Genomic DNA, 21,764 nt, shown 5'->3' with positions numbered 1-21,764 from the left:
TGGCTAAACGGCGGATTAAAGGCTAATTTCTCGTCATTTGCGCTTTGCCAAATTGTTGTATATAGTTGAATAGTCTCAAAATATGTTTCTAATTCACATAATAATGCTATCTAAGACTTTTTTTTTATCCTGTTGTACGCACTTTAAATCTGGCATAAATCTGGCACAGCATTTAATATTGGCAGTTTGATGGTTTGGGGCTGCTTTGCTACCTCAGGAGCAGGACAACATGCTGCGATTGATGTAACAATGAATTCTGCTGTCGACCAGAACATCCTGTCGGAGACCGTCGGCCATCAGTTTGTGCCCTAGCACTCTAGCTATCTTGGGTAATGATCCAAAACACAGCAGCAAGTCCACAATTGAATGGTTAAAAAAAGTAAAATGAAGGTTTTAGAGTTGCTAATTCAATGTCCGGATTTGAACCCAACTGAGATTCTGTGGTGTAGCCTTAAAAAGGCAGTTCATACTGGACATCCTCCAAAATGGCAGACTTGAAACAATTCTGAAGAGTGGGCTAAAATTTTTCCACAGTGATATACAACTCATCACTGATGAACACAAACAGTTGAGACTTTTTAGTACTCTGTGTCAAAGGTCGCACGACCAGTTATTAGTTTGGAGGGGGTGATTTCTTTTTCTGGTCGGGCCAAAATATACAAAATCTTCATCACTTAATTTTTGAGCATTTTCTTGCACAGCAATACATGTTTAAAAACTGCATTTTGTAGTTCTGTGGTTGTCCGTGTGATAATTGGTTTGATAAACTGAAACCTTTGTGCATGATATTGCAAACAAGAAACAAACAAAACAAAAAAATCAAGAGAAATCAAGAGGCAAATACATTTTCACGGCACTGCACTAGGAAATAATTTTTTAAAAATCAACATGTTTTAGGGGGGCATAATTGTTTATTTCTAAGTGGACATCATGTTTTTGGGTCATGTAGGCCACATTATTACACGACCCAAAATGTGACGTACACCTTTGGATGTAAATAATGGAAACACCTAAAAAACACCTAAAAAAAAAAAAAAAAAAAGCAACAAATACAGATCTGATATGGTGTAGGTCTGCCTTTTGCAGCAATTACAGCTTTAATTCTCCGAAGTATTGATTCATTGAACTTAATTGTTTCCAAAGGAATTTTAAGCCATTCTTTAGATAGAATACCCTCTAACTCTTTTAACGATGGCGGTGGAAATCGACGTCTTAATTGAATTTCTAAAAGTGACCGTAAATGCTCAATAATGTTGAGGTCTGGGCATTGTGCCTGCCATGTGAGATGTTCAACTTCTTTAGAATGTTCCTCATGCCATTCTTTAACAATTATTCTTAATGATTATGATGCCAAAAAGTTTCACGTTTCCATTATTTTGTCCAACCCCTGTATGTAAATGTCAGGTCTTGATCAACAAGATGTCGACACCAATGTTAGCAAGGAAGATGTTTTTATTCTACATTTTGTACACAACAAGCTTCTTATGATAACATGACAACCAAAAATGAACAATTGCACATCAGCTTCCACTTACCGTCCTACTTTTAAAAATAAACATATAAAAAGTGTAACAGGATACAAAATGTCCGCCGTGGCGCTAAGTGTTCCAAACAAAACGAAAGAAGGAGTACCGGGATTTCATCAAATACTGAGAACGAAGTACTACAAAAATGAGCGATAAAAGTCGTATCCTTCTTCGTGTAAAATATGACATCATCGACAGGCACTTAGCAACATCTCATTCCGTCCCTGTGATGACTGCAGAAGCAACCACAAACAAACTTTATAGTCTTTTCAATCAAAACGTGAACAACAATGAAGCTTAAAAAGGCAACTGAAATAATGCTGGGATTTTAGCAGCTGTGGAAATAATTCTAACTGGGATGCCATCATCATGCCAGAAAGATTACTTACCATGTGTGAGCCATGTTGGCTAATGATCAATGTGAAGGGCTACTAGTTACCTAAAGTTGCAAAATGAAAGTTATCATGGTTTGGTCCGTATCGTGTCAAAAAACGCTGTTTTTCAAAATAAAAGTGGATGTTTGTAAACATCTCGTTTTGATTGAACGCAAAGATAATCAGCCAGTCTTTACAGAGGACGAAACATATCGGAGGATATTTATTGCTGAGAGGCTGAAATCAGACCGGAAAAATCCGTCCAAATGCTCAAATATGTCTGGCAGTGTTGGTTTGCTGTTCTGAAAATGAGTTCAAGACCCAATTGTGTCAAAATGAGCTCATTGCTGGTCGTCTTTACGTCAGCTTTACTTTCTTGTGGCATGTGGGGTGGGGGTGTTGTATGTGGGGGGCAGCAGGTGGCTGCTGATGAAAAATTCAGTGTTAAGAGAGCAGCTCGTGAGAGGAATCAAGAGGGTGGGGGCAAGGAGGAGGGTGACAATTGAAGAGGGGGTGGGGATGAAGGCACACAAATAGGCTGATGAACAACAGTGACGATGGCCCGGAGCTCCAAGCGGGCTGATGAGTCCGGCCTGGAGAGGCGGAGGCGGTTCGGGCAGCAAATCCAAGGTGTCAACACTTCCTGGCTGAGGCTCCTCCACAGAGACAGCACCTCATTATTTATTCATAAAGGGGGAGGAGGCCTTGTATTTTGATTCACAACCCACATTGTCCTCCTTTTCATCTCTTTAGGGAGACAAGTCTTATTTTTGGAAGCAGGAAGTTGACCAAATAAGGACAATCTTAGCGAAGAAGCGCTATCTTTGCAGGAAGGCAGTATTGTTTTCTCGTCTTACTGTGGAGGAAGCAATAGGAAGTAGATTGAATATAGATATTTTGGTTTTGTGTAGCATAGCATTGAAGAGGAAAATAAAGAAAAAAATCTTCCACTGAACTTGAACTAATTTTGGTAAAACAGGAAGAAGCGTGATATGCAGGCTGTGTTATTTAGCATTGGGGTGGGAAAAAGCCCAAAATACGGAAATTGTTACCAGGAAGAAAATTAAAACAAGGCACCGGCGCCGCAGAGGAGTTGATCGGACGCCGACCCTCAGGAATAAAAGAGTCGACCTTTCTCCGAGCCGACGCGATTGAGTCTGGCCAGCTGCGAGGGCGACGGCGGCACGTCGTGGCGATACGGGCCCTTGGGTGACGCCAGCGGCGATGCTAGTGGCGAGGCCCGGTCCTTGGCCTCCATCTCTCGCCGCCTCTGCTCTTGCCGGAGGAGCTCCTGCGCCTCCAGCAGGACTCTGGCGTTGACGCCTGTCACGCCGGGGAGGCCGTTGCGGGAACCCTGGTAGCTGGAATAGCGAGGATTATCCTTGGCCGTCCGGAAAACCTCGCCACTCTGGTACGACTTCTCCCAAGGGTCGTGATTGATTGAGACGGGATTCTTACGGGGTTGCCTGAAGACCAAAATACACCAAAATTGAGTCACCTTTCCAGAGTATTGTATTACATAGATCAAATCTACGAAAGCAAAGATTAGCCAGCTTTCTTGCACCAGGGGGAAAAAAAACTATAGAGAAAACTGATCATTTCAATTTTTTTTTGTCATGTTTGTTACTGTTCAGGGAATCCCTGCACATATTTTCACATCTCAATGAATTAAAATAACTCTCAGTTGGAATAAAAATATCAACTGAAATGCACTCGTAGCTGAGCTCGATGAGAAACAGAAGCCGAGGGTCCCGGAGGTTGTTTTGTCTCGACCCGACACCAACGAGCGTCCGCATGCAGACGGGGGTACCCGTCTGGTCTCCCGACACTGAATAACGAGCGCGTTTATCAGCCGGCGGGAAGAAAACACACCATCGCCCTCATTTCAAATGCGAGAACCAAGCGCGCGCCTTCTTTATTTTCTTTTTTTCATGGAACGGCGCTATCTCGCGCTGCTCACTGAGTCGTGTCGGAAAATAAAGCTCAGGTTTTCTTCTCCCGCACGCTCTGACGATTTACAATCTTCTTGGTTCTCAAGTTCTTTTTTCATTTGGACAAAGACAGACGTGCACGAGCGTCGAGGCGCTGAGTGTGCGTGTGAGCAACACACATTCACAAATAACAATAGATCCGAGAACTGTAGAAACATGGACATATGTCAGTAGAAAACTATATGAACATAAATAAGAACACACACATATACTTGAACAAGTGAACAAAAATATGCATGGAGAAGCGAACACCAAATAATAGATGTAAACACGCATACATACATATCGAGGGATCAAAATAATGGGTCTAAAAACATTTTTGTTTCATTTGGAATACTTTTTCCAAAGTATTCAAATCGGATAATAAAACATTTATTTACAGTGATCCCTCGTTTTTCGCGGTTAATGGGGACCAGAACCTGCCGCGATAAGTGAAAAACCACAAAGTAGTGCCACTTTTTTCTCCCAAATTAAAAAAACAAAACAAAAAAAAACTTATGTAAATGTATATTTTAATAAATGTTTTTGAGCGTTTTAAATGTAATGATTATAGGTTTTAAACATGTTACTGTCCCACTGAATTATTTTAAAACAAGTATAAAAATGCTTGTCTTTATTCAATGCTTCATTGAGTGAGTCCGCTCAAATCTTCCTCCATCTCCTCACTTACACATAATGAGTTGCCACAGCAACTGTTTAGCAAGTTAAACGATGATTGACACATCAAAGGATCTGTGGCAAGATCAAACAGAAGATGACTATCAATCCTCATTAACTTTAATAAGCAACTCCAGTGCATTGCCTGAACAGCAGATACAGTTAAGTCACGGTTCGGTACTATTTTCAATACGAGGGACACGATTCTCGATTCGATTCAATACATTTAATGCTCCGAAACAAATAATACAAGCTTTTTTTTCTTTAAATGTTTTATTTTGCCAACAAGTCAAAATAACAATGCCATCATATAAACACACATTATAGTGCATAATATTTATGTGCTTACTTCTTACTGATCTGAAGAAATTTTGTATAAAAGTGCTGAGAACAATCTTTACTGTTTGTAAAGTGAGGCGGGGCACACTGTTGATTGCTATTACTCTCTTAGCAGGTATGTTTACCATATGAGAAAAACATCCTATACAGTGGGGCAAATAAGTATTTAGTCAACCACTAATTGTGCAAGTTCTCCCACTTGAAAATATTAGAGAGGCCTGCAATTGTCAACATGGGTAAACCTCAACCATGAGAGACAGAATGTGGAAAAAACCCAGAAAATCACATTGTTTGATTTTTAAAGAATGTATTTGCAAACCATGGTGGAAAATAAGTATTTGGTCGATACCAAAAGTTCCTCTCAATACTTTGTTATGTACCCTTTGTTGGCAATAACGGAGGCCAAACGTTTTCTGTAACTCTTCACAAGCTTTTAACACACAGTTGCTGGTATTTTGGCCCATTGCTCCATGCAGATCTCCTCTAGAGCAGTGATGTTTTGGGGCTGTCGTTGGGCAACACAGACTTTCAACTCCTTCCACAGATTTTCTATGGGGTTGAGATCGGGAGACAGGCTAGGCCATTCCACGACCTTGAAATGCTTCTTACGAAGCCACAACTTTGTTGCCCTGGCTGTGTGTTTGTGATCATTGTCATGCTGAAAGACCCAGCCACGTCTCATCTTCAATGCCCTTGCTGATGGAAGGAGATTTTCACTCAAAATCTCTCGATACATGGCCCCATTCATTCTTTCCTTTACACAGACTCAGTCGTCCTGGTCCCTTTGCAGAAAAACAGCCCCAAACCATGACGTTTCCACCCCCATGCTTCACAGTGGGTATGGTGTTCTTCGGATGCAATTCAGTATTCTTTCTCCTCCAAACACGAGAACCTGTGTTTCTACCAAAAACCTATTTTGGTTTCATCTGACCATAACACATTCTCCCAGTCCTTTTCTGGATCATCCAAATGCTCTCTAGCGAACCGCAGACGGGCCTGGATGTGTACTTTCTTCAGCAGGGGGACACGTCTGGCAGTGCAGGATTTGAGTCCCTGGCGGCGCATTGTGTTACTGATAGTAGCCTTTGTTACTGTGGTCCCAGCTCTCTGTAGGTCATTCACTAGGTCCCCCCGTGTGGTTCTGGGATTTTTGCTCACCGTTCTTGTTATCATTTTGACGCCACAGGGTGAGATCTTGCATGGAGCCCCAGATCAAGGGAGATTATCAGTGGTCTTGTATGTCTTCCATTTTCTAATAAATGCTCACACAGTTGATTTCTTTACACCAAGCGTTTTACCTATAGACCCTACTCACCTACGTCACAAAATGACGTGTCGCTGTATCCGGCCGCCATATTGTCCGTATTTTTTAGACTTATTGTCATTGTTTTCCATTAGTCGTGCAAGTTATAGAGCAATTCATGGAAGCCCCGGTGTTATCTGATGCTGTAAACTCATTGGATGCGTTGCATAAAAGGCATTATGTGGAAAAGCTTCAGTTTATCCATTCGCCAGATCCATATTTGATGCCTAAATCGATGTTTTTCGACCCGCTGTCTTCGCCGTCTTTGCCTGACATCTGCTAGCTACCCTGATATTTACAACTATCTTGTCCACACAAAATCAGCCTATTCTCACGAAAGTTTGAAAAACTTTAAGAGCTTGGAGGCTTATAAATACTTCGTTGCCGGTTGGGTGAAACAGGTCCTCGTCCACGAAAATTCGGCAGGAATCTATCGTGTGCTCGGGAAGGTGAGTTACGAAATTTTCAATTCAAAATCTTTTGTTCTTGCTAACATCCACTGTCAAGTCTAATGTATTTCATGTCATTTGTCAATGGAGCTAGGGCTTTTAATGTTTATATGGTTTAGCGATAGCACTCTCACTACATACATATATAATATGTAATAAATATGAAGTGCGATAGCACTACTCCAGATTGTCCCTAGTTGAATTTATTTTTTGGCTTTTGACCTCAATAGTGAAATTGTAAATTAACTGTATGATAACTGTCTGATTATCCCCTTATAATCATATATTTTCAGGTAGTTCATTCACAACGTCTGAGTGTATGTTGTCGGCGATTAGCCTAGCAATGATCCTAATTGTGGTTGTCAGCCCAAAACCCTCTAAATATATATTAAATGCATCTTACCAGATATAAAATGACTACTACATAATCTGTGGAAGTCGTTTGGAGCCCAGTTTTCTTGTCGAATTGCAGCAGTCAATCTCGGTCTCCTCTCCGGGTTTCTCGGAATACGGTAGAACTTCAAGTCTCTCCATCTATCTTCTCTGTTTTTGCAACCGACCGCCACACAGGACTTCACAATTTTGATTATTAATGTTAACGAGCAGAAAAACACGCCATAATAGGAGGAATTTACAAAATGCTAATGCATTAACATGATGAGTATACGGACAACATGGCGCGGGGGCGTGGCTGTGACGTCACGTGAGTAGGGTTTATTGCAGATTCAGTTTTCCCAGCCTGGTGCAGGTCTACAATTTTGTTTCTGGTGTCCTTCGACAGCTCTTTGGTCTTGGCCATAGTGGAGTTTGGAGTGTGACTGACTGAGTTTGTGGACAGGTGAAGAAGTTAGACCTCTGACAGCCAGAAATCTTGCTTGCTTGTACGTGACCAAATACTTATTTTCCACTCTAATTTGGAAATTCTTTAAAAATCAAACAATGTGATTTTCTGGGTTTTTTTTCCACATTCTGTCTCTCATGGTTGAGGTTTACCCATGTTGACAATTACAGGCCTCTCTAATCTTTTCAAGGAGGAGAACTTGCACAATTGGTGGTTAGCTAAATACATATTTGCCCCACTGTATGTGGTCGGAGTCCATCTGTGTTACGTACTGAATTAACAATATTTGCATCATAATCTACAAGTCACTGGTATGGATTGATTTGGCCTGCTTAACTTACGTTCAGTCATGGCGGTTTTTAATTAATCAATGCAGTATATGGACTACGCGTTCCATGATCACTCTGGGCTCACGCAGCCAATGGCATGGGATCTACACCACACATCTAGGTCGCTATTTGATGATATCTACTTTGTGTGCGCGAGTGTTGTTGGGCATTAAAAAACAGTTAAGCGCCACAGAAGTCACCTCTGCTCAGTACTGCACAACACCAGCATTTGACAACTTTCATAAACAGGACGAGTTTGAAGTAAAGCGATCTCAATTTGCCACTCATTGTTAATGATGTAACCGTGAGTTAGCTCTGTGACCCACGGTTTTAACTAGAGCTGGGAATCTTTGGGCACCTAACGATTCGATTACGATTATGATTCAGAGGCTCCGATTCGATTATAAAACGATTATTGATGCACCCCCCCCCCCCTTTTTTTTTTTTTTTTTTTTTTTTTAAAACATGTTTTGTACATTAGTTCCAAAATTGTTCAAAAATACTCTCAGGCTAAACCAAACTCAAATTTCAGTATCAAGTTAACATATAGCAGTAAACAAATATACAAAAATAACAGTAAATAAAAAAACTCCCATTCTGTATCAGCAGCTTTAAACTACATTCAATTAATTTAATGTTGTGAATCAACCGTTTAAGTTGTTAAAATTGCTCCCGTTATTCCATAATTTCCCTTTTGTCTACTTTCGACATGTGAAAGTTTTAAAACTATTTTAAAGATAGATTCAAGTCAATATTTTACCGATTTAGGAGTATTTTAGATAAAAAGTTAATTAGGTTTGCTTGGAAGGTTCGCTACAACAGCCTTGCAGGGAAGTGTACTGCTTTAAGATGGCGGCCGTTTACTAACGCTCACATCTAGCTTTTTGTAGGTGTTCTGCTAACGCTACCGAATCTATAATGCATCTAGTCCTATATAAATGATATCTACCGTAACGTTATGTGGATGTACTTTGTAGCAGCTTTTCGGCAGCAGTCAGGTATGTTGTTGTGTTTTTTCATCTCGTGGCATGAGTTGAGCTAGAGCCGTGAGTTGAGCATTGGCATTACCCGAGGGGCCGGGTAATGAGAAGCATGATGTTTAGCTACTCTCGCTCCTTCCCTCATTGACTGCGCGGCGCGCTGAGTGTGTTGTACTTCCGCTTTACTTGGCATATTTCAATAATCGGAATTTGGATGTTTGTGAATTGTTCTCGAATCTTTCACGGCTGAATCGCGAATAATCTAAGAATCGGAAATTTTGCACACCTCTAGTTTTAACCTGTCTGTTGTCAAAGCGAGGCTATTCGTGGCAGCCAAGTCAGCAACAATAGGCGGTATATGCATGGCTTTCAACCCAGGGGGAAGCGTCTTCTGAAGACGGTACACAAGAAAGCCCGCCCGTCTCATCAGACCATGGGACATGGTTCCAGTAATCCATGTGCTTTGTTGACATGTCTTCTCAAACTGTTTGCAGGTTTTCTTGTGTACCGTCTTCAGAAGGGGCTTCCCCCTAGGGTGACAGCCATGCACACCAATTTGATGTAGAGTGCGGCGTATGGTCTGAGCACTAACAGGCTGACCCCCCACCTCTTCAATCTCTGCAGCAATGCTGACAGCACTCCTGTAACGAGTCACATGACATTTTGGAGGGAAAATGACAAGCAGTACTCAATATGGACATTTAAGGATGTGCATTTTTTCATAGGGGTGTACTCGCTTTTGCTGCCAGGGGTTTAGATATTAATGGCGATATTTTGAGTTATTTTGAGAGGAACATAAATTAACTCTATTATATAAGCTGCATACAGACTACTTTTCATTGTGTCAAAGTTTCATTTTGTCAGTGTTGTCCCATGAAAAGATATACTTAAAAATCTGCTGGAATGAGAGGGGTGCACTCACTTTTGTGATACACTGTAAGTACAACAGGTACGGAAATGCATCACCATACAGAAACAATGCAGATTCCATACAGAATCCAGAGTCGTATTCACCAATAAACACGAACAAACATACAAGATGAAAGATCCTCAACAACGGCGCACTGAAAATGAGGCATTATCTTACCGAGGCAGAGAGCTGTATTGCCGCTGAGCTTGAGCAAAGGAATCTTCCTGCCTCTGACGCTGCATCTGGACCTCCACAGACACCGAGTGACGACCTGGTTGCTGCCCAACTGCCGTCGATGTGCCGGGGCCGTTGGACTGGAAATCACATATCACATCATTAGATGACATCATCATTATGCGACGTGAGAAATTAGCAGCAAATAGAAAGCCCTTAAAGTTTTTTTGACAAAAATTGCAAAACTAGATACTAGGCTCCCTTCACACTAGAGGGCGTAGTGCCCAGTCTAGATTTTTTGATTATTCTTAATGAAAGTGTAGCCGTTCATATTGCAAAAACATGCAAATTGACGTGCAGAATGCGGACGCAAAGGGACGCATTTTTATATTGCGAGACGTACAACATATAATCATGTATCGCAGTATTTGCGGAAGTAAATAGGGTACCTTCGGATGGTCTCCCCTGTCACACTTTTGTGGCAACTTTTAAGGATTTTATGCCACTGGAGTATATTTTTGTTTGTTTTGTCGAACACAGTGGTGATGTAATTTACTTGTTAATGACGTATGGGTCACATTGATGATACGCGCTCACACTGGAGCATGTGTGAGATATCCGATTCTTATCCACATACAATTGAGCACAGGTCGGACTTGAAAAAAATCTGAAAAGTTCACACTTGATGAAAAAAATCTGATATGTGTCGCATATTGGCAAAGAATCGGAATTGACCTGCAGTGTCTATGCAGAAACAAAAAAATGACTAGGATAGAAATACAAATCCATCTGAACTGTCAAAATGGATCGGAGTAAATGAATTGGTGTAAATGGTAGCAGAGGAGTAAAATATGACCTAAAACATGTACGGAACAGCTTTTAAAAAGAAATAATTTTTCAACATTGTTTTTACTCAGTAGTGCTTCATCATGTGTAAAATAAAATTCAATTTTCTATTATTCCGTGGAGGTTTTAACAATGTCTGAAATGCTCATATCAGGAAGAGTAAATTATAAAGGAAAGAAGACACTTTTACTTTCAGGCCATAAGAATTGCTCTTACACTTAGCGTTGACAAGCTAATAAATTAGGTACACACGCAGTCACTTACCAGCCAAAATGGTGTCATGATGATGTCATCATGGTGGCGAGGTGACAACAAACATGATGGGAGGGGGTGGAGTGAAGGGAGGAGAAGCATGCTGGACACTCTTATTGGTGATGATGATGATGTTAGTTAGGGTTAATTGGACTTTCAACGACGCTTGATTTCTACGTGTCAAACTTTTTGTCACTTCAGTCCTGCTTCCACCATAATATCCAGAAAAAAATCCCAAGTCTTCATCATCTTGCTATCCTTCTTATTATTTTCCAAAATGCTTTGCTCTCCCCGACAATGAGGATTGGAACATGCTCTTGAGTGTTGTTGTTGTGAAGGAGGCAAATGTGTCAGGAAAAAAAACTTTTTATTACACAAGACAGTGAGGAAAAGGCAAATGACTCTCTGTGCTCCCTCTGACCATCAATATTAAAAACAAAGCAGCACATCGTCACAAAATAGATTTTGAAAATAAGAGTTAAAAAATACTATTAATATATTCTCTATTTCAATTTCAAATAATTTACCACAAAAGCAAAATGGTGCTTGAGAATGAATAATTCAAATAAAAAAAGTCCATAGATGATTTTAAAATTATATCTCAAACATTTCTCAATAAGACGAATTATAAATACACATTTTTGATCGTTCTGCTCATTAAAAAGTGTGAAAAGGCTAGAGGGCATGTCCAAATGGATGACTGACAGACATGAGGACCAATGTGGTTAGTGGTGATGCACACATGCAGGCTTTGTTAGCTTCGTCCGCTGGGGTCTCGGCGATGGTTAGCGGAAATTAGCAGTCTGTCGCTAACTCCGTCACACACTCACCCAGGGCTGCTCGAAGCTCAACGCGCGTCTTCGCTCGTCCGTGTCGCTGCCATCGTCCGGAAGGTTCTGAGCCTGCTGGAACTCCTGCCTTAGACGCTGTATCCGGTCGTGGTTGCTCGGGGCAACACGGTTGCTAAACAACACATAGGAGAAATCAGTCAGTGTGTGCGAGAGTGTTGTTTTGAACTCCTTAACAGAGCAATTCAATCGGCATGATGAGAACTAGCCGACAGGTGTCAATCAGTAGTCAGCGTCAAAGTCAACGCAAAACCTCACGAAGTGTCCAGCCTGTGCAAAATGATGACATCTTCATTCATGAAAATGAGTTGCGGCTATGTCACTTTAGGAGGTTCATAGAAAAATTTGGGAAGACAAAAAAATAAATAAATACATAAAAGCTCTCTCGTGCTGCATTTTAATTGCATCTTTAAATAAGAAGAATTAGAAGATTATGATGGCCCTTTCATATCTCACACTTCATAATAATATTTCTTTTAATTAAAGGACGTCATCTTAATTAAACATTTCATTAGGAAGACATGGAAGTTAGTCATGAGATTCTGGCCGCAGCTAAACAAAGACTGACACTCGCATACAATTCATCACACAAACATACTCACACCTACTCACATTTAAAAGCAGGCATGTGCACACACATAAAATACTATATATGGCTAATATTTTAAAGTCGACGATGAGTTTTTTTCATTTCTATTTTTTTCTGTCAGTACTGCGAAATCTGTTTATATACAGTGGTGCCTCTACTTACGAACATCTCTACAGACGTAATCAGGTTACGAAACGTCTCAGCAGGGAAAATATTGCCTATTGATAAGAATGAAATTTCAGGTTACGAGAGGCAAAAATACAATACAATATTGTAAAAGATACGTATGTACGTCCTGCTTTTAAATGCCACACCATAAGATCCTGCTGCCCTATTGGTCATAAATTTTTCCCATCATGCTGCAGTAATGCGATTCTGCGCTTATTGGTCTACTGATGACGTTTCAATTTGGGTGTTGCAGTTAGGCATGTGCCGGTATGAGATTTTGACGGTACGATAACCGTGAGCAAAAATACCGCAGTTTCACGGTATCACGGTATTGCAATTATAGCTACAAAATGTGTTATTTTGAGATGTATGGGTTAAAAAAAATAACTTTTCCTTTGAACAGGATTTTTTTTTTTTTTTTCCAGAACATAGTTGCAAATTGGAACATGAATATATTGTTAAAATAAATAAATTATCAATAAAAAGACAAATATTTTAAATAAAATTAACTTATAGACTTAATAAAATTAACTTATAGACTATACCCACAGCCACACCTCAAGTTGCTCAAAATTAGAGCAAGAACAAAATAATTTCTATAAAAAAGTAAAAACACTTCTGAATAAAATTTTTAAAAATTTGTACTGCATCACTTTTTTTTTTGAGGGTGGAAAAGCTCAAGTGAAGTTTTGCCAATTTCAGCCACTGTGTCAAATCTAGTCTACATGATGTCATGCCTTTGTGTTAAAAAGAACAAAGAGTTCATAGTTAGTTAAAAATGTACAAGTTAGTTAAAAATGTAAAAGTTGGTTAAAATGTAAATATTGCTGTGGAAAGGTTTCATCTTAAAAAAAAAAAAAACAAAAACATTCGGAGTGAGACCTCTCCTTGAGCTAACGAACGTGGATTTGTGCTTAGGGCAAGATCATCTTTCGCAATTAACGATCTTTGATGCTATCCTTTTTTTCCCCCCCTTCATTCAAGCGAATCAATCTCGTTTTCTCACTCTGCAGCTGTAACACTCGACGAAGTTGCTCTCCCAGCTAAGTCTAGGCTAACATTCATCTTTGTAAGCTTTTAGTTAGTGTGTATATCGAATTTGAAAGGAAAATGTGTGTTTTGTTTTTGGCGAACTTTTCCATGATGCTAATCTGTTGAAGCTACTCACACACGAAAAAATACAATTGTACAACGTTTTAAATGTTTTCATTTTGTATATTACACTTACCACAATTTGAGAGCTGATAGCGTCACTTTCACAAACAACAACAAACGGGAGGGGGTTAGCGCTGCCGCGCCATGCCACTTCTAGCTGCATTTTTGACACATGAAAAATAGCGAATACCGTACTACGGTCTGACGGAAAATTTTAGTGGTTTTGAAACCACGACGTTTTCACACCTCGGTAAACAAGTCTCGCTGTTTTGTCTCAACAAGTTTTTTTCCCCCAGTTAGTAGCACATTGGAGCACAGGTCTCGCGTTTTTGTGTAACCGAGAGTAGAGCAGGGCGGTAAACCAAAAATTTACCGTTACCGAAATTATTCACGATGACCGACGTAATTTTGACCATGCCGGTAAATTCGGTAATTTAATAAAAGAAGAAAATATAGTCTTTCCATCCCGCTTTGACTCTGTGTTGTTCGGCTATGTTCATTCCCCTTTAAGAAAGCAGACAGTGTGCTTACGTTTGGAGTCACATGGTTTTCAGGAAGCCAATCAAACAGAAGCCCGGTAGGCTAACGCTAGCTGCCAACGCTAGCGGCTAACGCTACAAGTAAACGGGATGAAGTCGGGCTTAAGTTAGCTTCGCCAAACTTTCACCCGACATTAAGTAAACTCTTGACGGGTTCCAGATAGGGATGGAAAAACCGAGGCTTTCTGAAACAATGAACCACTTTTAAGACAATTGCCCTAAATTGAATCACTGTTTGACACACTGCAAGTGCCCCATCTACTGGATAAACAGTGCACGTTTCTTTTTAAAAGTAAAGTTGACAAATTGCCTCAGCATTACATATCTTCAATAGAATTAAATGGATGTCGTCTATTTCAACCAGGAGATCGTGTCATCATTAAGTGTGATTTACACAATTAAAGTTGACCTCTTTAAGCCTGTGTCATTGCTTTTGTCTGTGAAGATGTGTTCAAAGTAGTATTTGTAATACACGACAGTGCTAGTCTTGTAAGTGGCTCGTCCTAGATGACGGGGAGTAACTAGGTATTGTTTATTTTTTTGTAAAAATTACAGTACAGTAAGCACAGTGCTTGGGAACAGGAATATTATTTATTGCATACTGTAAGGATTTCCAAAATCATAAGATGTAAATAATTGAGCCGAATAAAAGAAAGGAAAGGTTTGTGAAACATTTTATTTTTTAATTAAGTATAATTTCTGGGGGGCAGGTGGATGTGTCGTATTTGTATCTATTCTAAATATCTAAACGTATGCCACTATCTAGTGTATAACAATGCGGAATGAATTTAATGAAATTCAAGTGATGATATTTTTCAAGTCATACAAGCTGTTATAAATGTTCACACAAGAATTCTTATTGTTTACAAGATTTTTTTAAATACTTAATGTTTACACTGCATGTACAATTGTTAAATTGAAAGCTGGTAAATACATTTAACGAGAAACTGTTAATTTGTATTCCATGCATTGATTCAAATTTTCAAATTATATAACAGTTTGCTTGGGCGAATTTATCGTCATTTATCGTTATCGAGGTAAATCTGCTCAATTTATCGTGATACGTACTTAAGGCCATATCGCCCAGCCCTAACCGAGAGTGAGATAAGCGATAGTCACCATCTTCAAAGAGAAGGAAGCCATCAATGCAGCAACACTTTCAAAAAACGTGACTATCCTTTTCATGTAAGAAGAGTCAGTTTCATGATGATGGAAAGACTTCTGCTCTGGATTAAGGAAAAGAAAATCACTGCAGACACAATCATCGAGATGGTAGTCAGCTACAAAGCCAATGCAATTTTCGATCTCGTGAAAGAAGAGTACATCGCCTCACTCAAAGGGGAAGACTTATTTTTCCCTTTGCATTATGTTCTATTATCTACTACATTACAGGTATCAAGTTATGCTAGGTACACTGCTGGCCGAAAGTATTGGCACCCCTTCAATTCTGTCAGATAGTGCTGAATTTCTCCCAGAAAATGATTGCAATTACAAATGCTTTGATAGTAATATATTCATTTATTTTGCTTGGAATGAAAAAACTCAAAAGAGAATGGGAAAAAAAAATTAAATCATGATCATTTTACACAAAACTCCAAAAGTGGGCCCGACAAAAGTCTTGGCACCTTCAGCCTAATACTTGGTAGCACAACCTTTAGACAAAATAACTGCGAACAACCGCTTCCGGTATACATCAATGAGTTTTTTTTTACAATGCTCAGCTGGAATTTTAGACCTTTGTCTTTAGATCTTTGTCCAACTGCTCCACATCGCTGAGATTTGAAGGATGCCTTCTCCAAACTGCCATTTTCAGATTTCTCCACAGGTGTTCTATGGGATTCAGGTCTGAACTCATTGCTGGCTACTTTAGAAATCTCCAGTGCTTTCTCTCAAACCATTTTCTAGCGCTTTTTGAAGTGTGTTTTGGGTCATTGTGCTGCTGGATGACCCATGACCTCTTAGGGAGACCCAGCTTTCTCACACTGGGCCCTACATTATGCTGAAAAATGTGTTGGTAGTCACAGACTTCATAAAGCCATGCACACGGTCGAGCAGTCCAGTGCCCAAGGAAGCAAAGCAACCCCAAAACATCAGGGAACCTCCGCCGCCATGTTTGACTGTGGGGACCGTGTTCTTTTCTTTGAAGGCCTCGTTTTTTTCCTGTAAACTCTATGTTGATGCCTTTCCCCCAAAAGCTCTACTTATTATTACATTATTCAAAAACATTTGCGGCTTTCTTTCAGGTAAATTTTGGCAAAGTTCAACAGAGCTTTTGTATGTCTCTGGGTCAGAAGTGGGGGTCTTCCTGGGTATCCTACCATAAAGTCATTCAGACGCCGACGGATAGTACGGGTTGACAGTGTTGTATCCTCGGACTGCAGAACAGCTTGAACCTGTTTGGATGTTAATTGAGGTTCTTTATCCACCATCAGGACAATCTTTCGTTGAATTCTCTCGTCAATTTTTCCTTTCCTTCCACATCTATGGAGGTTAGGCACAGTGCCATGGGCTTTACACTTATTGATGACAGTGCGTACGATAGATACTGGAACATTCAGGTTTTTGGAGATGGACTTGTAGTCTTGAGATTGCCCATGCGTCCTCACAATTTTGCTTCTCAAGTCCTCAGACAGTTCTTTGGTCTTCTTTCTTTTCTCCATGCTCAATGTGGTACACACAAGGACAAAGGTTGAGTCACCTTTAAATCATTCTAACTCGCTGCAAGTCTGATTTAGTTATTGCCACCACCTGTTATGTGCCACAAGTAAGTAACAGGTGCTGTTAATTACACAAATTAGAGAAGCATCACATGATTTTTCAAAGGGTGCCAATACTTTTGTCCGGTTCATTTTGGCAGTTTTGTGTAAAATGATATATATTTTTTTCTATTCACTTTTGTGTTTTTTTCTTTGGAAGCAAAATAAATAAAGGTATTACTACCAAAGGATTTGTAATTTCAATCATTTTCTGGGAGAAATTGAGCATGATCTGACAGAATTGCATGGGTGCCAATACTTTTGGCTTGCAGTGTATATGGAATGATTCAAATGGGTTTGTTGTGTCATTCCGGTTGTGCCCCGATTTAATGTGGCATTTCAGTAGTGCTTGGAATGGATAAGGGCAGTTACACGGAAATCGCGTCTCTACTTACATAATTTTTAGGTTACAAGGCTACTTCCAAACCCAATAATGGTGTAAATAGAGATACAACTGTACTTTATATCAGAAGACAATGGATGCATATAAATAAACACTGTCAATGAATTGAGGAATCAATTTTATATTTTAATATTAGTAATATATTAATAATAAATCATAATCTTTGACTTCTGTCTGTGGTGTAAATCCAACATATTTAAATTCTGATTGTGATGCCTCTTGCTTGTTGTTTGTTTACTTTTCAGCCATGACTCATCACATTACTTTACGTTGTCCGCCCACACCGAGCTCGCCGACTCCCCGCCCGCCCACGTGGGGCGACAGGGTCGCCACTTTCCTTTTGCAACACTCGTTGCCGGCGTTGTGCCTCGTGGCCCCGCTCGCTCTGTTGGGGGGTTGTTGGAGGGATAGGGCGCAGAGGGTGGGCTACTCAGATGTCGCGTAGTACGTGCCATCTCGCACTTTGCCTTTCCGCCGAGTCCTCAGCCACTCAGAGACTCCTCAACTCATCCCTTTCAAGAGCAATTTTTTCCTAAGCTATTTGAATGTTTTTTTCTGCAGTTAATGTTTGTTTTTTCTTATGCATATTTGCAGTCTATATATTTTTTGCCCACTAATCAAGTCAAGTTTATTTATCACTTTTTTCCCCTGATTTGAACAAAACTATCCCAACATTTCTGCCATGTAAACGGTTTTTAGTACAGCAGTGGTTGCAACAAAGCGAGGAAAAAAAAATTCACAACCACTCCATCCATCCGTTCTATGTTTTCTAATTTGTGAATCAGACGTGCAGAAAAAATATGGTTGCAAATAAATAACATTTGAATATTTTATTTTTCATAAATAAATACAGTGTATCACAAAAGTAAGTACACCCCTCGCATTTCTGCAGATATTTAAGTATATTTTTTCATCGGACAACACTGACAAAATCACACTTTGACACAATGAAAAGTAGTCTGTGTGCAGCTTATATATTAGAGTTAATTCATTTCCCCCTCAAAATATAGCCATTAATAACTAAACCCCTGGCAACAAAAGTTAGTCCACCCTAGAGCCTAGTTCGGGCCTAAAAAATCCAGCCCGACCCGACACAGCCCGCTGGTATTGAGGCCCGACCCGGCCCGAGCTCGATCACTTAACTAGATTTGCAGGCCCGAGGCCGAAAAACCCGATTTTTTTTTTTTTTTTTTTTTTTTTTTTGAGTGACGCGGAAAAAACGCAGCAGCAGCAATTTATTTTCATTTGTTCGAGTTGGCAGAAAAAAAACGCAAGTTTTCTTAATGTTTAAATAATCTACATATTTTTTTGAGAATTATCAAAGCATTCACACAACGAAATAACGCTGGGAAAGTTTGTTAAACATATTTCTGAGTGTGTGGGATATTGTTCTCACATGGACGCGCCTCTCTGACAAGGAAATGAAAATGAGGGCGGCGCCTCGGCCGAGCGCAAACGGTACAGCGGGAGGACAAGAATAAAGAGCGGCCGGCGCCACGGCGTTCGTGCACACGCACAAGCAAAAGCGCAATACAGAGAGCCTGCTCTCCATTTTTATTTTTTTTAAAATAATTTATTAGTCCGGCATGGCGGCCCGACCCGAACTGACCCGAACGTGAATGCTTAAAATGTGGGCCCGACCCCGACCCGACACGGGTCGGGTTCGGGCACAAAATCTAACCTCTAGTCCACCCCTTAGTGAAAGTTGTTAATATTAACATATAACATGTCAACTGTCAATATTTTGTGTGGCCACCACTATAATCCAGAGCTGCCTTTACTATCTTGGGCATGGAGCTGAGCAGAGCTTCACAGGTTGCCACTGGAATGCTCTTCCACTCTTCCATGACGACGTTGCGAAGCTGCCGGATAGTTGAGACTTTGCGCACCTCTGCCTTCCACTTGATGATCCCCCAAAGATGTTCTATTGGGTTCAAGTCTGGAGACATGCTTGGCCAGTCCATCACCTTTACCCTCAGCTTCTTCAGTAAAGCAGTGGTCATCTTGGAGGTGTGTTTGGGGTCATTGTCATGCTGGAACACTGCCCTGTGACCCAGTTTCTGGAGGGAGGGGATCATGCTCTGCTGCAGTATTTCACAGTACATGTTGGAGTTCATGTTTCCCTCAATGGAATGTAACTCTCCAATACCTGCAGCACTCATGCAGCCCCAGACCATGACATTCCCACCACCATGCTTAACTGAAGGCATAACACACTTATCTTTCTACTCCTCACCTGATCGCCGCCATACATGTTTGAGACCATCGGAACCAAACAAATTAATCTTCATCTCATCAGACCATAGGACATGGTTCCAAGAAATCCATGTGCTTTGTTGACATGTCTTCAGCAAACTGTTTGCGGGCTTTCTTGTGTACCGTCTTCAGAAGACGCCTCCTCCTGGGGTGACAGCCATGCACACCAATTTGATGTCGAGTGCAGCGTATAGTTTGAGCGCTATCAGGCTTACCCCCCACCTCTTCAATCTCTGCAGCAATGCTGAAAGCACTCCTGCGACGATCTTTCAAAGAAATCATTTGGATGTGACGCTGTTCTGAGTGGACCCTGCTCTTTTAAAACGTTGGATGATCTTAGCCACTGTGCTGCAGCTCAGTTTCGGGGTGTTGGCAATCTTCTTGTAGCCTTGGCCATCTTCATGTAGCGCAACAATACATATTTTAAGATCCTCAGAGAGTTCTTTGTCATGTGGTGTCATTTTGGAACTTTCAGTGACCAGTATGAGAGTGTGAGAGCTGCACTACAAATTTAAAAACACCTGCTCCCTATGCACACCTAGTGGACTTAGTAACATATCGAGTCACCTGACATTTTGGAGGGAAAATGACTAGCAGTACTCAATTTGGAAATTAAGGGATGTAGTTTCTAAGGGTTGTACTCGTTTTTGTTGCCAGGGGTTCAGATATTAATGGCTATATTTTGAGTTATTTTAAGGGGAAAATAAATGAACTATTATATAAGCTGCCCACAGACTACTTTTCATTGTGTCAAAGTTTCATTTTGTCAGTGTTGTCCCATGAAAGATATACTTTAATATCTGCAGAAATGTGAGTGGTGTACTCACTTTCGTGATACACTGTACCATAAAAATTATTAAGTTGGTCATCCAATGTGAAAAATTGAGCTATTTTGGTTGAGATTTTCTCAACTTCTTTGCTGTCGCTGGACATTTTTTCCCCCCCCTGCAAAATTCATCTAATCCATGCATCATTGCCATTTCAACCGGGAAAGGATGGTTTTGAGTGATCATGTTTCAATCGAATGATCACTCCCAATTAAAAGTAATTGGCAGTATATAGCCATTAATGGCAAAAAGTTAAAAACCAGATCTTTTTCACTCAATTCTGTTCCTCTGAATATTACGTGGTCATCCCCGATTTCCAGTCATGTGATCGGATCAGGGACATCCCCCAATTTTTTTTTTTTTTTTTTTTTTTTTTGGGAGGGGGTCCTATTTTTTGCACTCCGTGTTGGAGTGGATGTTGGCCAGACTCATACCGGTAGCTGAATTGAGGAGAAATCTATCCACCGTCCGCGGGGCCTGAGCTGCCTAATCCGCGGAGAAAACCAAGGCCAATCCGGATGACCTGCGACTCGGCGAGTGCTAATCTCTCTGCGACGTCAACACAAACACGGCTTGTTGAGCGTGCTAATCCTCGGCTAAGGGTTAGCATATGCTCCTGAAAACCCAAAACATGCAGCACCGCCAAAATTGAATCTATTTTCTATTTTGCGTTATTCAAACTGTGCAGTTAAAATCCGTCCATAATGTTGCTTTAAGTTGTCAATGTATGCAGTATTTGTTTATTTTTCTGAAACATTTGCATTCCCCAACTAACTTTGCAATGTGTTTTCATTTATTCCGGGTTGATTTTTTTTTCTCTCTAATACGTGTGTTTTTCCCAAATACATTTACAAAGCTTTTGTCATTTTTTTTTCTATATTTGGATGAAAGTTCTTTTATCCCATTTGTACTCAATCCAACATTTGTGTATTTATATTATTTTTTGTCTCCAGTTATTCTAAATTATTTTCAATCGTAATTTTTTTTGTCTTATTTACAATATTCTCATAAATATTTGTCTCCACATTTCTTTTCATTGTTAGTGTACTAGTATTTTTTAATATTAGATTTGTATGCTGTCATTTTTTTGGTCTTCTTAGCAGCATTACCAACATGCAAATGCGCATGCACTAAAACACTTATCGCATGGACTCGCACGATGACGTGTTTCCATTATTGTAAGGCATCACATGACCCAGGCAGCTTGCCGGTCACCTGGGGAGACAGTTACCAAGGCAACAAGGCTGGGATG

General features: G+C 40.2%; 1 protein-coding gene across 8 annotated transcripts in view; it reads right to left on the bottom strand.

Moving 5' to 3' along the window:
- Positions 1–1,302: 1,302 nt before the first annotated feature.
- The window catches only part of LOC130930158 (partitioning defective 3 homolog), a 215,149-nt gene continuing 194,687 nt past the window's right edge, over positions 1,303–21,764 (bottom strand). For 4 of the 8 annotated variants that reach the window (XM_057857913.1, XM_057857915.1, XM_057857918.1 and 1 more), the window contains 4 exons: positions 11,802–11,934; positions 9,877–10,013; positions 3,032–3,366; positions 1,304–2,756 (listed from right to left, as the gene is read on the bottom strand). In XM_057857913.1, the coding sequence (XP_057713896.1) occupies positions 2,719–2,756; positions 3,032–3,366; positions 9,877–10,013; positions 11,802–11,934 (643 nt within the window). In that variant the 3' untranslated portion in view covers positions 1,304–2,718. Of the gene's footprint in view, positions 2,757–2,952; positions 3,367–9,876; positions 10,014–10,983; positions 11,935–21,764 lie in introns of those variants that run through there. The other 4 variants (XR_009066999.1, XM_057857914.1, XM_057857917.1 and 1 more) reach the window with 4 other exon arrangements.

The sequence above is a fragment of the Corythoichthys intestinalis genome, chromosome 14, assembly GCF_030265065.1.
Source record: "Corythoichthys intestinalis isolate RoL2023-P3 chromosome 14, ASM3026506v1, whole genome shotgun sequence".
NCBI lineage: Eukaryota > Metazoa > Chordata > Actinopteri > Syngnathiformes > Syngnathidae > Corythoichthys > Corythoichthys intestinalis.
This window is presented reverse-complemented; position numbering and strand designations above follow the sequence as displayed.